The following is a 16349-nucleotide window of genomic DNA, read 5'->3' as shown; positions in this document are numbered from 1 at the left end:
CTTGTTTTTATACTTAAGATGAATTATTCTTAAATGAAGACATTGATCTGACACATGTAAAATGTAGCCAATTGTGTTTATTGTTATCATTTTATTATCATCTCTCTACCCTGTGTTCATTTGAGAACACAGGGTCGGGAGGGCCAGGATGAGGGCCGTCAACTCATCAATTGTTTCTGCATTTTGCTTCTCCAGTTTCTGGCATCTTTGCTTCACTCCTTCTAATGTTGCTTGTGTTTCTCCAAGCTTTTCTTTCAGTTCTTTAGCTGATGCCTCCTGTGTTAGATTTGCCTTAAGCATGTCTCTATTTCTCTCTTGTGCGTTGTTGTGCAGGTGTTCGAAGTGCTCATTTCTTCTCTGGATTTCTTTAAGCGTACGCTGCAGGTCGTCATGTATTTTCTCTTGTTGTTGCTTTTCCGCCTGCATTTCACTGTTCTGGCGCCTCAAGTTGTTGAAGTTCAACAAGATCCCATTAATGAGCTCTGATTATTTCTTGCAATTCCACTGATACTACGCTGCATCTCCGAGCATAGCTTTTCCACTTTTTCATTTTCTCCTTCCAGTTCAGTTGATTTTTCCTTCATTTCATTACAAAATTCTTGCAGTTGTACATTTTTCCTCTCAACGTCCTGGAGAATAAGTTTTTCTTGTTTCTGTTGTTCTTTCTGTTCCTCTTCTACCTGAAGAAGCATTTTATTTTTGAATTCTGTTTCATCAAGCTTTACCTTGAGCATTTGGTATTGTTCCTCCATGCCTTTGAGTTTGCACTGCATTTCTCTCTGCTTTTTGTCTTCTTCCTCCTTTTCTTGGAGGATTTCTTTAAATTTTTCCAGTGCTTCATCAAGTTTTGCTTGGCGCTCCTGATTTTTTTGGCTCATGTCTCGGAGATCCCACTGCATCACCTCAATAGTAGCGTTCCTGTCTTGAAGCTGGGCAGATATCTCTTTTACTTCGGCGCTCTTTTTCTTGTTCTCTTTAATCAGGAACGCAATCTGCTCTCGTGCTTGACCAAACATTATTCCCCAGCCCTCATTAATAATGTTTATGTCAGGCTGGCGTTGTTGTCTTTCTTCAAGGTGTCTATTTTGTGCTTCTATTTGTGTTCACTTCTCCTGGAGTTGAAGCTTCTCTTCTTCAAGGTGTTTAATTTTGTTTGGTAGGTTGTAGTTCTCCTTTCCTTTCCTTCTTTCCTCTAATGCCCTTTGAATGAATAAGGCGCCATCTGGGGAAATTGGCTGGCCACACCAGGAAGGAGAGGCGGCGTAATCCTTTTTTCTTTGTTGGTATTTTCTTGGATACATGTTGGAATCTGTGCACAGTTACTCTGAAAAGGTTTCCAAATATTTCCAAATGTATCTGGTCGAACGTTTGAAGACTGTGAACAAACTGACTAAAAATTGCTGCTTTTCACTTGTATTTATGGAAAATCAATAATCAAAGGACTTAAGATTCCTTGCCAATGAGATTGTGACATGGCATTTTAGAATGGGAATATTGTTTTAAAACCCTTTTCAAAATTAACTTAATATTTGAGTGAAAAGATTGAGGGAAAAAAAGTGGGTTTTTTTCTACATAATAGAGCTATAATAAATGTTCTGGGGGGTTTAAGTACAGAAATCAGCTGCTAAACTATTTTTATTGACTTTTGGTGTTGGGAATGATTTACAGTCTGTTCTGTAGGAACGCTGAATTAATATATTGGCTGTCTGGCCCCTTCTGGATACATAATAGTTGCTGAAGGAGATTTTTTTCATCCCCAGCTGATCTCCATCCATATTTATATAAAAATCTAGCATGCTCCACACCACACAAAGTCAGAAGCCAGTTAAAATCTGTGTGTGATACCTGAGGTGGTGCTGCACTGACCAGTTGTTTCTGGCAATTTGCTGGTTCAGCCTGCCTATCACTGCTACTCTTGGCTCTTATTGGTCAGTGCAGGCTGACGGCATGCTCACTCAGCACAATATGAAACAGAGCAGGAAAACAATAGAAACATTAGTGCTGTTAGTCTGCTCCATTATAGCTACAGCGGTATGAAAACTGCCTTTTCATTGTCACTCACTCACTAGTTTTCACCTTCCCAGTTTATCGCTCTCTATTTTCAACATACCCTCTATGTAGCACTAGCTGGTGTGTGTGTGTGTGTGTGTGTTTGCCCCCCCCCCCCCCCCCCCCGCCGCACTCTTTCTCTGTCTTCCCTCTAAGAGGATTGGCTGCTTGCGTCTACCAACATCTGTGTATCACTGTCCTGAGAGAGCAAAACAGAGAGGGGATGGGGGGTGTTAGCCAGCAAGATAGCAACACAGAGCTCAGGCAAGCCTGAGAGACACTATTTCTCTTTCTCTCTGGCATACACACACTCTTCCTCGTGCACACATGCAAACAAACACACACACTCAGCAGTAGACAGCCGCAACATCCGCATCGCTCGCTGCCCACCCGCATCCTTCTCCCCCTTTCTCCGAGCCTTATTCCTGTCGGAGCGCTCTCCTCTTTCTCTTACTTGCTCCGTCTGCAACGCCTCATCCTGCCGTCCTGTCCCCGCTCTGCTGTCTGTCACCGTGGCGACATAGCCTCCGCAGCCATGGCGACCAGCCAGCAGGATTCGGGCTTCTTTGACATCAGCCTCAAGTCTCTGCTGAAGTCCTTTGGAGGCAGTGAGTACAGCTAACAGATCACTGTTGTTGTTGCTTGCTGCTGTGCCCAACAAATGTGTGATACAGTCTGCCCTCAACTCATCATTAATGGATCCTGCAGTGTGCAGACTATGCTTATTTGTGTTTACGTTTGGAGTTCAGGGACAAACGGACGGCACACAATGTGATCGACACTGTCAACATTTGGCAATATTACGTAACGTAATAATGGAAGACAAGTAGTTGAGCAAGAGCTCCAGAGAATGAGGGTAAATCTGGCTTCTCAGCAGTTTTCTATACATAACATTACTTAACAGAAAAAAAGTGTCACTATTTGACTTTGAGCCTTTTACAGAAATTCTAAAGTCAATCAGAATTTGTCAATAAATAAAAACAAAACAAAGCTGTCTGTTTACATGTGATATTATTATGTGCGGTCCAGAAGACTCAAAATATCTGTTTACATGTGATATTATTATGTGCGGTCCAGAAGACTCAAAATATCTGTTTACAAAACAGAAGGTAAAGCCACCGTAGGTCGCTGTGAGGCAGTCCGTCACCGGCAGCATCTCTCTCGACTGTTTTAACTGGGACATACTGTACTTTACAAATCTGAGACATTACAGTAGTCAGAACACATCGCTGTATTATCGCCCCATTTGGACTCATCTGCGTGCAGCCTGTAGTTTACCTTGTAGAGAATGCAAAAATAAGGCTTTGTTGTTGTTGTGCTGCAGTGATTTTCCTGTACTGGCTGATCACTTCTTGTGGCAGTCTTCAGTTTGTTTATGTGTGCCTCTTTGAGAAGTCTCTAGATTCCACACAGCTCATGTGTCAGGTGTGCTTTGAAGGTTACTGACAGCAGGGGTTACGTCGGTGCAGTGGTTAAGGAGGAATTTCATGGGCCGTGTCGATGGTTCCCCTTGAGCTATTGGTGATGTAATAAAAAATGAAATCACTGCAGAAACAGACGTGTTTCCTCACTTGTCACAGCTGTAGACCAGACGCAGACATGTTGGTTTTGTTTGGCTCAAGGTCATGATATCGATAGCAATCAGAAGACTTAAAAGCCAAGAATCAGGCTTTTAGCTCCAACTTAGGTTGGTGTTTTAACTTTTAAGTTGCTGTGGAGTGAAATCACTAGACAAATAGCTGACCTCATCATCTCCTGCCATCGCTTTGAAATATTCATGCGCGTAATGTCAACTACTTCGGCTTTAGTTTTAATCCTTTTTTAAAATTACATCCTTAAAAACATTTCTAAATTCTTTCACCTGTAATGTTCACAACAACACGGCAGTATTTTGGATTACAGTGGCTAAGATTTGCACTGCTGTTGATATTCATTCAAATTTAAACCTCTCATAACTACACAACTATGGGTTAGTTCAAAAATGACCAAGAATAACACAATAAAAACTCCAGAATACCTTTATCTATCAGGTACCTTCTCTACCAGCATACAGGTTTAGCTCTTCTTGGTCTTGGTGAGTTGAGTCAGTGTGTGTTTGTGTTGTTGTCTGTGCTTTTACAAGTGATTCATCACAGTCCATATTAAACTGCCCTCAGACTGTGCAAGCATGTGCACAACTGATGTCTTTTCACAAGCCCAGAAAAACGTAAAGGTATTAAATGCTAACCTTAATTTAAACGTCCATATTAGGATTTCTGTGTGACAGCTGCATTGTTGATGCATCAAGATGTGTATGCAGTCACCCTGTCTCATAATGCGTGTTATTCATGACTCATCCCACCAGGGTGCTTGTCTGCTAGTATGACATGATGGTTGGAGGTAAACACCAGATGTAAATTCTCTCCACTTGGTCTATTTTTATCAGATAATCTGCTGATTATTTTTAAGACTTGATGCCCACAGTCCAAGTCAGGGTTTTAAAATGTGTTGCTGTCTCCATCCAGCATCAAAACGACAGTGGAATTTCCTTCAGTGGAATTGTGGCTCAAGGAAAAACAGTGTTGTTATTGTCAATTCTGCTTTTTATTCCTCTTCGTCTCTTTGCCATTTCAGTCCCTTTCGTCCTTTGTCTCGTTCTCGCTCGCACATTTTTAAATACATTTTTCTCAATTAAAATTTGAAATTTATTGTAAATGTAATTAAACCAAGGCAGGCTTGTATTGACTGGACATGGTAGAATTCTGCTGAATTACTCCCTTCATTGCTGAGTCATACAAATGGTCTACAGATGATCACAGGAAGTGCTCCACCGCAGCTTTCCTGGGCCGCCACGACTTTCGACTCTCAAACACAAGCTTGTACACCACTGTGTTTCACTGAGCAGTTGTAATAGATTATCTCAGTTTGAGACCACCTTCTATTGTGTGTGAGTGTGTGTGTTTCTGTATATTATGTCTTTGTGCTCATGTGTCTGCAATTGTGTATGAGTAGGGGTCAGTGGGAGTGGTGGGTATGTAAGAGAGTGACCGCCAGCAGTCTATATATAGCACCTCCCTCCGCCCCTCGGCTCGCTCTCGGAGCAGTGTTGAAATTCCAGCCTAACTCTTCTGGTCAGATCTCCACAAAGGGCAGACTTTACTTAACTGCTATTGGCTACTTAAGGACAGCCCTTAACCATTTTCAAAGAAGCACTTAATTTCAATACTTCTTTCCAAAGGGCTTCAAAGAATTCAAGGTCACAGGAATTGTTGTGCAGAGCAGTGTTGGCAGGTCGGAGGCGGAGCAGAAGCAAAAGTAGAAACTGATAGCTGACCTGTAGGCTCATATAGCTCTCGAGCACGAGGCCCTACGCAGCCTCTAATCTACTCAAACCTCTCCTGGAGCAGGACACTGGAAAGGTTTTTTGATCCCTGTTCGTAGATTGCCCTTATGACAGAATAAATGGTTGTTGGTTGTCTACTTTTATTTTAAGAAGACACTTCTGCACCTCCTCTTCAACTTTCAACTGGAGCTCTCTTGGCTCTGAAGCATCGAGGCATCTTCACTTGGGCGGATTTGCTCTGGCTATGGCTCCTCCAGTGTGTGGCTGCAGCTCATCACCCTGTTTGATTTGGACTGAATGTGGGATAGAGCTGTAGTGCTGCTGTCATGACAGTTTTCTTTTTGACCTCAGGCTCGTGTGTTTCGCTTTTTCTGTCGTTCATTTTCGTAAGGATGGAGATTTACACTTTTAGCTTTGGTTAAACCGACCTGGTGCCAAAGCTTTACATCAAAGGGACTTCTGTAGCATTTTTGACAATGGTGGAGTAGACAAACGTCCTCTGTGACTTTAACCTCTTGCAAGGAATTGCTTTTGTTTTTAATCATGGCTGCTGTATTTCACAGCCTGTAAAATCCCACCGTTTTTTTTTTTTTTCCCATTTCACCCACTGTGTCCTTGTAAGGCTGTCTGCACCATGGAGGTGCCAACGAAATGGAGCAGGGCTAGTGTGATCAGCTTCATCAAGGGCCTTGGTAAGCGTAAAGGCTTGCGCATTCATATGAACACCTGTTTGCAAAGCCTGAGTGCTCAGGTTTAACTCAAGGGGCCTGTCATGTCCATGAGTTAGTATTTACATCTCACCTTTCCTGTGAGGTCAGGTCACATGGTCATGAAAGGTCAGGATCTGGCATCGTTCTTAATGCAAGCACACTAGACACATCTGGGAAATGTTGTGGTAATTATTGCTTTGTTTTGTTTGGGGGGTTGGGGAAGTACTTTACACGTTTTTTTTCCTCCGGCATATTCTGGGAATCAAACCTGCAAATGTTTCATTCTGTTTATTTATCCAAGTATGAGATTTATTACCACAGGAGATAGCACTCAGCTGCGTGAATGCAAAGCAGGGAGGATCGTGTAAGGATTGCCAGAATCGGTGTCCATCGCCGAGCCATAACTCAGTCGAAATTTGAACACACAGATGTGGTTTTTATTAGTTTGAATACAATTTATGCTCAAGAAGATGATTTTTACACTACCCCATTCCTCGTGACTCTACAAGTGAGAGTCATCAACCATGAGAGCATTGCAAATATGAACTTCTAATGCATATTCAGCGCTGTTTGTCATGGTTCAGAAAGCAAAAGCAGGCTGAAGGCCCAAAAATGATGAGATCTGTAGTTCAAAAACCTTTAGCATTAAATATGCTCCAGTTAGCAGTAACGCTGATAAAAAATGTGTGCACGCTGGGGGCACAGAAGTATTTACTGTAACTCAGGGGTGACCCACAGAGTCAGAGTACTTCAGACTAACTGGCCTGTCTTATATGTCATCAGCTTCTCCAGTGGGGCTGAAGCCATCCATCCCACCAGCCAGCGGTCCCTTGGGTGAGAGGAAGGGCCCCGTCGTCATGGCGCCTGTCAACGTGGACCCAGAGAGCAAGCCGGGCGAGTTTGTCCTAAAAAGCTTATTTGCCAACTTCACCTTGCTCTCTGAACGCAAGATCCGTATCATCATGGCTGAACCACTGGTGAGTGACCGAGCTTCGATTCGTTCTTTTTTTTTTCTCTCCATGACGCTTAGTCCACTTCTGTCTGTGTTACAGCATCATAAACACGCATTTTGGCCCTCTTATTTCATTATGTTAGTCATCGGAACTTTGGATGACAGTGTATATTGGCTCGACATTTTTATGCAATCCACAGTTTCCAACCTTTTTTAACTATCCAGAAAATCCTTTTGAATTGAAATGAATTTGAAATCCTTTTCTGTTCCTTCATCTTTATTTCTCCCTTTCCTATCCCCCAGCCATGTCTGTCCTGTCTGTAACAACTGAAAATAAAATAAAATAAATAATAACAACAAAGGTCGATCAAATGGAACAAAACGACAAAGCCGTGACGATCCATTTGGCAAAGTAAATCCGTTGGGTATCTCTGTTGGCGTTCAGACATCAATTCTGATGGCTAAAAAAACAAATGGGAAAGGCAAAAAAAAAAAAAAAATTCAGCCAAGCAATAAATGGACAAAGCAGTAAATCAGGGAATGCCTTCTCTTTATCGCTGTGTTTAGTGGATTGTATTTTACCTTGGAAACCCATGCACACTCCAGAGTCAGTGATCAAATACACATTTAACCCAAGGTTTTTTTCCTCTGTACTGTTATCATTTGAAAAAGCAGGCAGTCCTAAATAGTACAGGCTTACATGTACCTGTTAGTGTACTTGAACTGTGCATGTTTACACCTTTGCTTGTCTCTATATGATAATTTTCAGTTTATGGTTCACAATGAGACGCACTGTGTTTCCAGTTTTTTGAACAACAAAGTAACCCTAATATGTCTGAGCCAGAATATTGAACCTCTCATCTCACCTTTTTGTCTGTTTGACAAAGTAAACTTCTTCACTTTTTGTTACATTTAATAAATGCGACTATTAGCTTTGACCTTCTGACCTAGTGATTTATGAGTCTCACTCACTCTCTTTTTGGACACAATGACCATTTTGTTCTATCAGGAAACTGAACTGAATTTCTTTTCCTTGAAATTCAAAGCAAAATATTTACTAATGCTAGTAGACTAACATGAGTGTTTTCCACCTCTGTCTGTTCTTATCTGGCAGGAGAAGCCACTAAACAAATCTCTGCAGAGAGGAGAAGACCCACAGTTTGACCAGGTGTGTGTGTGTCTCATGTGGACACATACTATATACACTGTCACATATTTTGAACAGGACTAACCTTTTTGCCATCCTTTCTCTTTGTCTCTTGGCTCCGTCTCTTCTTCCTGTCATCTGTCCAGCTGATTAACTCTATGAGTTCTCTTGCTGAGTACTGCCTGCCATCCATCCTGAAGACTCTGTTCGACTGGTACAAGAGGCAAAATGGCCTGGAGGACGAATCCCATGAATATCGACCCCGGGCCAACACCAAGTCAAAAAAGTGAGAGAAGATTAAAATATTGGAGCTGTTTGTGCACATGAACACATGAACTGGATCGTGAAATACCTTCCTTTTAAAATGATTTATTTCAAGCAATGTAGGCTCAAATATTCCCAAACCAGCCTGAAATTTAGATGAGGATGATTAGAGTGATGGTCAGTCATTGTCCAAACATAGGTGTGAATGTCGCGCTTACTCATTAATATAACATAGACATAGAATTTGAGGTAGAAACCAAAATATGACAACTTTGAAGACCCGGCAACATTAATGCATTACATAGCGCAGTCAAAAGTGACCTTCACAGCTCTGTGCACCTGGGCCTAACAGAACAGACACCGTTATTGTAAGTGTACTAATATCGTCTTATGTCTGTCTTTCTCAGTGATGAGCAACAGAAGGACTACTTATTGGAGCGGAGGGATCTGGCGATAGATTTCATCTTTTCACTGGTGCTTATTGAAGTTTTAAAGCAGGTGGGGCACATTTTGCAGTCTGATCTGTTTGGCATAACGTCTTTTAAATGTTTAAAGGAGAAGCACTGATAATAATGCATATTATTATTGTCCTTCCAGAATAGCTCGTATGTGTTTAAGTGACAAAGTAAATGTAATAAAATTACATTTTACTGCAGATCCCCCTCCATCCTCTTTTGGATGGACTCATCCAAGAAGTCGTTAACCTGGCCTTCAAGCACTTCAAATACAAGGAAGGGTAAGACAGACGACCTATAAAAATTATATTGATACAATAGAATGCATTAAATGCATTTTAGTTTTCAAATTCGTAAAAACTAACTAGTGCACTTGATTGATAATATTCATGTTAATGTTTAATTTTTAGGTATCTGGGGCCTAACACAGGGAACATGCACATAGTAGCTGACCTCTATGCTGAAGTAGTGGGAGTCGTTGCTCAGTCGAGGTATTGTTGAATTAATTACTGCTTACACTGTATGCATATTTGTGTAGCTGCACGCAATAAATGTTTGTGTCTCTCATGTAATTGTACCTGTTGCCAGTACTTTTTTATTCAGAAATAAATCTCCCTGAAGACCCAACATGTACAGAGCCAAAGCTCAATGAAAACTGAAAGCGAGTGCTTGATATTGAGGCCAGTGTTTTCAAAATGTAACAGCTGAAGTGGGTACGAGAAATCTTAATATTTCACAGTGTTATTGTTTTCCCAGATGTCTACAGTGAGTGGGGTTGTGGAACTCACAATAAAAAGAAAGTCCAGCTTGTCTCGTCAGTCTTTAAAAACTGCTGACTGCTGATGTGTGGTCATAGAGTAGAAATACAACAGAGAGAAAAAAAAGTATTTTTTGTCTTTAATTTGAAGTAGAATCCAGGTCGTGTTACAGCTGTGGGCCTGTTTGTCTGGGTTAAAAATTTAATATGTGGCAACAGTTGCTATCTGCCCTCTTTTTGACCCAATTTTCAGTGAAATCTGAGATTACAAATGCCGTCTCTCCGACTTCAGCACAAGTAAAGAACATAGTGTAGTAATAGCTGTGTTCCTCAAGTCTGAATGTGTGTTTGTGTGCATAAGGGTAATGATAAGGGTCCTCCAACTGTGTCACGTAATGTCATGTGCGATGAAGGATAAAAAAAGAAATAAAAAATCTAATTTTACTGAGTTATTACTATGTAATACAGTTACACATGGCAGCTCACAAACTGTCACACACAAACACACACACACAAAGATAATAACCCCAAAAATCCACAAACTTAATGGAACAAAGTTATCGACCAAGTATGAGATCTAATTGAGCAAAGGGAGAAAAACTGTCTTGTGTTCTTACACTAATCAAGTAGCATTCTGAATCACCTTTCTGTTATTTATTTGCACTGCATTCTGCACACACAGGACTATGACAAATTTGAGTACATACTCTTTTCAGTTTAGTTAATGATAACAGTGTTTATATGTGCTTTATTTAAACTCTCTGCACGTAGAACAAGGCTAATAACTATTTCACTTACTAAACTGCTGCAGTAACACACGTACATATTCCCTGCACATTGCCCCTCCAGCGCCTTTCTAAATATAGGCTTGTAGAGCACTGTTGTACTGTTGGTAGAATCTATCTGGCTGGTTGGTACATATGCAAAAAAGCATATACCCATGTGCATGTGTTTTTAAAAGAGCGGGGGGGGGCAGACTAAATGTGCTCAATCTATGCAAATGAACAGAGATTAGAAGACTCTTGATGCTTTGTTTTAGTTATTCTTCAAATGTAACCCCCCCCCCCACTTAGACATAGATATAATGGTATTTACTAAAACTCACGAGACTTGCTCATATCTGGTCACCATTTCCTCGGCAGGTTCCCAGCAGTGAGGAAGAAGTTCATCTCCGAGCTCAAGGAGCTGAGGCAGAAAGAGCAGAGCCCGTACGTCATCCAGTCCACCATCAGCCTCATCATGGGACTCAAGTTTTTCCGCATCAAAATGTACCCAGTGGAAGACTTTGAAGCTTCCTTCCAGTTCATGCAGGTAGACTGAGCTACTACTGTAATAGCTTCCTTGCCAAAGTGGGCTGTATTTAGAAAGCTTAAAGGAATGATGTAGATTTTTTGTTTTTTTTGGTTGGAATATTTGTACCTGGAAGCTCTTAAGTGTCATCATATGGCTTTCTAACCAAGTTCTACAAAGTAATCTGGGTTAATTGCCTTGTTTTTCACGCCTCTGATGTGAGTCGTAGTTGCAAGAATTCCCATGATCCATTGCAAAACAAAGCAATGGACACATACAGAGATTTTTTTTTATCACTTTCTCTCTCTTTCTTTCTTTCTTTCCTTCTCTCTGTCTGCAGGAGTGTGCACAGTATTTCCTGGAAGTGAAAGATAAAGACATTAAGCACTCATTAGCTGGACTCTTTGTGGAAATACTCGTACCTGTAGCTGCTGTAAGTGCATTTAATCTTACTCCTCAGAACAAAAAAGAGTAGACATTAGGACAGGCCCAGATTGAAATTACTGCTCTCCATTTATATGATAAGTCTGATGTCTTAGGATCATCAGTATATAATGCTCCGTTTGTCTCGATCAGGTTAACAGAAATTGTTCTGGTGGGGGGAAAAATGAAATCCAATGTATATCGACATAACTTCTGCATTATCTCTCCTCCTCCAGACCGTGAAGAATGAGGTGAACGTGCCGTGTCTACGAAATTTTGTCGAAAGTTTGTACGACACCACACTGGACCTGTCCTCTAGGAAGAAACACTCTCTGGTAACTTTTTCCCCGTATTCGGTTTCACCACTGGTAATCTCTCTTCATTTCCTCTCCATTACTAGCAGTTGGTGAAAGCACTTACTGTAACTCTCCCAACATGTGGGCTTTTATCTCTTCGTGGGAACGAGATAAGAGTGTAGTGTACAGCGCACTGGCTATTTTTTGAAGCTGCGCCAGATGGACAGTGTTTGCCTACAGCATGGAGGTAGGCAGGGAAATCAGCAGTTCATCTGACTCATTAAAACAGTGCACTAAGGCTAGGCTTTGATTACAAGGTTACTGAACTGTATGTGATTTTCAGTGCTATAACTTCCTTAAAATATAGACACAACTTCTCAGAAATTTCTTAGATGCATGACAACGCTCGCTGAGGTGGTGCATTCTCTAAGATGTAGCCCCACCTTTGGGATGTGTCCTGCGGTTATTTGACGGGCACATTTGATAACAAGACATGCCATCAGGCCGCTATGCTGCATTATTTTTGCAGATTCTCTGCATACTCCAAGCCACCCATATGCAGCCAAGACCTGACACACCTCTCTCCAAACAAAAGTTCTTGTTTGGGGGGGGGGTTCACTTTTTCCAAGTGAATTACACAGAGGCATGCACACTAACAAGCAGTCATCTGCCATGTCAGGGAGATCATAATTGACAAACATGACAGGAATGATAGCAATGTGGTGCTTTTCCATAATTGTTATTCATTTGCATTCTGGGTGTCTGAGTGAAAGAAAGAAATGGGCGAGAATCAGATAAAGAGTGCTCACTTTGATAAGGAGTGACAGGTGCGCTTCTCAAGGTTAGAGGTTCCAAAACCAGTCGCGACGCCTCTCTCGACCCGCGCTGATCATTAGCAAAGAATTTGTTTTAAAGAATGATCTGCATTCTGACTTACATAACCTTTAAGAATGACTGTGTAGAGGAGATGTCAGGTCTGAGCCTGCTGGACATGAAATTTCTGTTAAAAATCCGTAAATATGAGTCACTTCTGAAAACTCACACTGTTGATGGTTTGATATACATTTTTGTTTTTAAAGGACAAAGATGGATTTCAATACCTGGGTTAAAGTTTGCAGCTAGTCAGACTGTCTCTGTCTCTTGTGTAGTTGGGGAGAAAGAATGAGTAATGAAATTTGCATTGATGTGCCATTATCGCACTACCTTTGAGCTTTCATCCAGAGTAAAATTGTAACAAATCAGAGAAGTGCTGTTTATCAACATCAATGTTTGGCTGACAGGTCGGTTCATCCCTCCCAAATTTGTCATGCGCCTCATTTAATTTTCTCCCATCTGTCTTCCCTCCCTGCACCAGGCCCTGTATCCTCTGGTGACCTGCCTGCTGTGTGTCAGTCAGAAGCAGTTCTTCCTCAGCCGCTGGCACATTTTTCTCAACAACTGCCTCTCGAACCTCAAGGTCAGCTGCTTCGTCTGTACGATGCAAATCCACAAATTACTGTAGAAAGGGCTGTTTGTTTCCCAAAACAGTATACTCATAAAAATAAATTATGTGTGAAAAGTGAACTGTACATGCACAAAACACTACAAAATATTTGCTCTACCCGCTAGCCCTTCAGCTTTAAAATCACCCGTCAGTGTTTATTGCTTCAAGTGAAGCACTGCAGCTTAGAGACTGACTGACCGGGGCTCATAAAGCCTCGTAAAGTTTATGATTACACTTTAAATCTTTAGAATCCAGTGTATGTTGGGCACACAGCAACAATTTATACTGTGCCTGTACAATAACAGAAAGAAATGCCCCTTAGGGTTTGTTTTGAGAGAAAACATTTCTGTTACCAATGTGTAACAAACTCTACCTGTTTTAAGTCTAATCGTTTTTTTGTCTGCATGCGTGTGAATGCAGAATAAAGACCCCAAGATGGCACGAGTGGCTCTGGAATCACTCTACCGCCTGCTGTGGGTGTACATGATCCGGATAAAGTGTGAAAGCAACACTGCTACACAAAGGTAATGCTACATCTGTTACTTTTCTGTAAAATAGCATGTAAGATGTAATCGGAAGCTCGGTATCATCATGTTAAGCAATCATTAGTTATCTTTCCAGAAATAATCTTCTTCTTCTTTTTTTTAAAATTGTGCCATAACTTGTATGATTAAGTTATTTAGTGGAATTTCCCTTAAACATGGTACACTTGTAAATATAGTCAAATGCATCAGGAATTACAATGCTAAGATTATTTACATCTCTTTGTCCCTCAGTCGCCTGACGTCCATCACCACCACTCTCTTCCCCAAAGGGAGTCGTAGCGTCGTGCCCAGAGACATGCCTCTGAATATTTTTGTCAAGATTATCCAGTTTATTGCCCAGGTATTATTATTATTATTATTATTATTATTATTATTATTATTATTATTATTATTATTATTTAACCATGAAAAAAATAAACTCTTAAGATTAAAAATCTCTTTTTCAAGAGTGTCCGGGGACAAGAAGAAAAGTGGTACGCTCATAAGTTGCATAAATTAATAGCACACACACATAAAAATCCATAAACCAGTTAAATATAGTCAAAGAGGAAAAAAATAAAACACAGAAACAACCAAGATTATAACCTTCATTATCTGTAAAAAATGAATACCTTGATAAATGGCATGAGTGACCAAACCACATAAAGTGTTGTTCTTGCTCAGAGAAATAAAGTCACATTTGTGTGCATAGCATAGTGTTTTTTTCTGTACTGTTACTGAAAAACAGACCAATGCAATGATTAATCCAAAATTCTGAGCTGACACGGTTCCAGTAACTACTCAAAAGCTAAATAGTAATGAAAAGTAGAGGCTGACCAACAATGTAGGACATGAGATGTTTTTTTACATTTCACTAGAATCCATTATCAAAATTGATTACATTCTATCTGATGTCTGAATTAGCGGCAGAGGGTTTTGAAACCTGCTCTAATGCTGTTTAAGTGCAGCGCACTCTTTGCTCTTGCATTTGCTGCTGTCATGTAGCAACCGTGTAAAACCCCAGTTGCTACATGACATGAGTTTCTGTGACTCCGACAAAATAAGAAGTATAAATAAGACCATCAGTGTCCTGTTTTGTTTGTTTTTTTTCTTTGATTTTTTTTTTATAAATAGTTTTTATTAAAATGTCCCACTGCTGACAGCAGATACACCTGCTGCCTCACACCATGTTGCCTCTAAAATCCTGTAACTCCAGCATGTTTGTCCTTTCTTCAGGAGAGACTCGATTTTGCTATGAAGGAGATCATATTTGACCTGCTGAGTGTTGGGAAGCCTGCCAAAGCCTTCAGTCTCAACCCAGAGGTAAAAAGGAGCGGACACAGGCATTCAGTTGCACAAAGATCAACAGTGGATCTCCCCGGGACATTTTATAGATCTAAGCATTCCAACTTTGATTTCTATCAAAGGAATGTAAAGAACAGTATGTGGTCTGCTGGAAGCTTCAACGTAATTAGCCTGAAACGGAGGATATTCACTTTACCTAATAATAGTTAGGAGAGATGGACTTGGCAGTGAGCGTATCCTGTGTTGGACATTATGTGCTAAACTATCGATTGGTGTAATCTGACAGTGCAGTATGCTTTGCACAGTTTAAGGATGTTTACAGTCACAGTGAGGCTTTTTGACAGTATATCAACAGTTATATAAATAGATCCCGCTCAGCTACATTCACTGCAGGATCTGTGTCTTACTGGGAAACAATGTAATAATGTTGATCTACATTGAATTCTGCTTTATATCTTCCATTGCTCTTGAAAAACTGGCATAAAAACTGGCATAAAAACTGGCGCTGTATCTGTCTTCCAGCGTATGAACATTGGTCTGCGGGCGTTCCTGGTGATAGCAGATGCTCTCCAACAGAAGGATGGAGAGCCTCCTATGCCCAACACAGGAGCCACTCTGCCCTCTGGAAACTCTCTGAAGAAGAAGAAAACATATCTCAGCAAGACACTCACTGAAGAGGAAGCCAAGCTAATAGGTCTGTGTGGGTGTCTGGAGGCTGCTGTAATTTGAATGTCTCCCCCTTCATCGTCTCTGTTTCTGTCTGGTTCCCCACAGGCATGTCCTTGTACTACTCCCAGGTGCGAAAAGCTCTGGACAACATCCTGAGGCACTTGGATAAGGAGGTGGGTCGTTGCATGATGCTCACAAGCGTCCAGATGCTCAACAAAGAGCCAGAGGATATGATCACGTATGTAACTGCAAAGTGGAGTTTCATTCTGTTTGAAATTTTGCAAACGTGATCGAAAATAAGTGTCCAATGTACTCCTCCGTTTTCCATCTTTAGTGGTGAAAGGAAGCCTAAAATCGACCTGTTCAGGACATGTGTGGCTGCCATTCCTCGTATCCTTCCTGATGGCATGTCCAAGCCTGAGCTCATAGACTTGCTATCAAGGTAAGTTTCAGGTCTAGCTCAAGTTCCTCACAAATACAATAAAAAACTGAATCATTAAAAGAATAGAATACATTAAATTATAAGTCAAACTATATCAGTACAAGTTCTTGGTTTCAGTTTAGTTTTTTTAGTTTCTGTGTTACTTTAAGGCTTTTTTGTCTTAATGTGGTTGCATATTTTCAGGGGAAACATGTAGGAATTTCACAACAGGCATTCAGTGCAAACAATACACAAAAACTAACCAGATTTCCTGCTTCCTTA

General features: G+C 40.8%; 1 protein-coding gene across 9 annotated transcripts in view; it reads left to right on the top strand.

Annotated features, from left to right (window-relative positions):
- Positions 1–16349, top strand: part of fryb (furry homolog b (Drosophila)) — a 58615-nt gene that overhangs the window by 14089 nt on the left and 28177 nt on the right. For 5 of the 9 annotated variants that reach the window (XM_085289235.1, XM_085289232.1, XM_085289231.1 and 2 more), the window contains exons 2-17: positions 6865–7058; positions 8148–8201; positions 8327–8466; positions 8852–8942; positions 9101–9180; positions 9310–9390; positions 10799–10967; positions 11287–11379; positions 11606–11704; positions 13020–13121; positions 13569–13672; positions 13925–14033; positions 14909–14995; positions 15500–15671; positions 15752–15884; positions 15981–16088. In XM_085289235.1, the coding sequence (XP_085145361.1) occupies positions 6939–7058; positions 8148–8201; positions 8327–8466; positions 8852–8942; positions 9101–9180; positions 9310–9390; positions 10799–10967; positions 11287–11379; positions 11606–11704; positions 13020–13121; positions 13569–13672; positions 13925–14033; positions 14909–14995; positions 15500–15671; positions 15752–15884; positions 15981–16088 (1742 nt within the window). In that variant the 5' untranslated portion in view covers positions 6865–6938. Of the gene's footprint in view, positions 1–2351; positions 2658–5200; positions 6064–6864; positions 7059–8147; positions 8202–8326; positions 8467–8851; positions 8943–9100; positions 9181–9309; positions 9391–10798; positions 10968–11286; positions 11380–11605; positions 11705–13019; positions 13122–13568; positions 13673–13924; positions 14034–14908; positions 14996–15499; positions 15672–15751; positions 15885–15980; positions 16089–16349 lie in introns of those variants that run through there. The other 4 variants (XM_085289237.1, XM_085289240.1, XM_085289239.1 and 1 more) reach the window with 4 other exon arrangements.

The sequence above is a fragment of the Mchenga conophoros genome, linkage group LG10, assembly GCF_057382185.1.
Source record: "Mchenga conophoros isolate Kocher_MC1m ecotype Shallow Benthic linkage group LG10, M_conophoros_male_GT1.1, whole genome shotgun sequence".
Lineage (NCBI taxonomy): Eukaryota > Metazoa > Chordata > Actinopteri > Cichliformes > Cichlidae > Mchenga > Mchenga conophoros.
The sequence above is the reverse complement of the archived record's forward strand: the minus strand, read 5'-3'. Positions and strand labels throughout refer to the sequence as shown.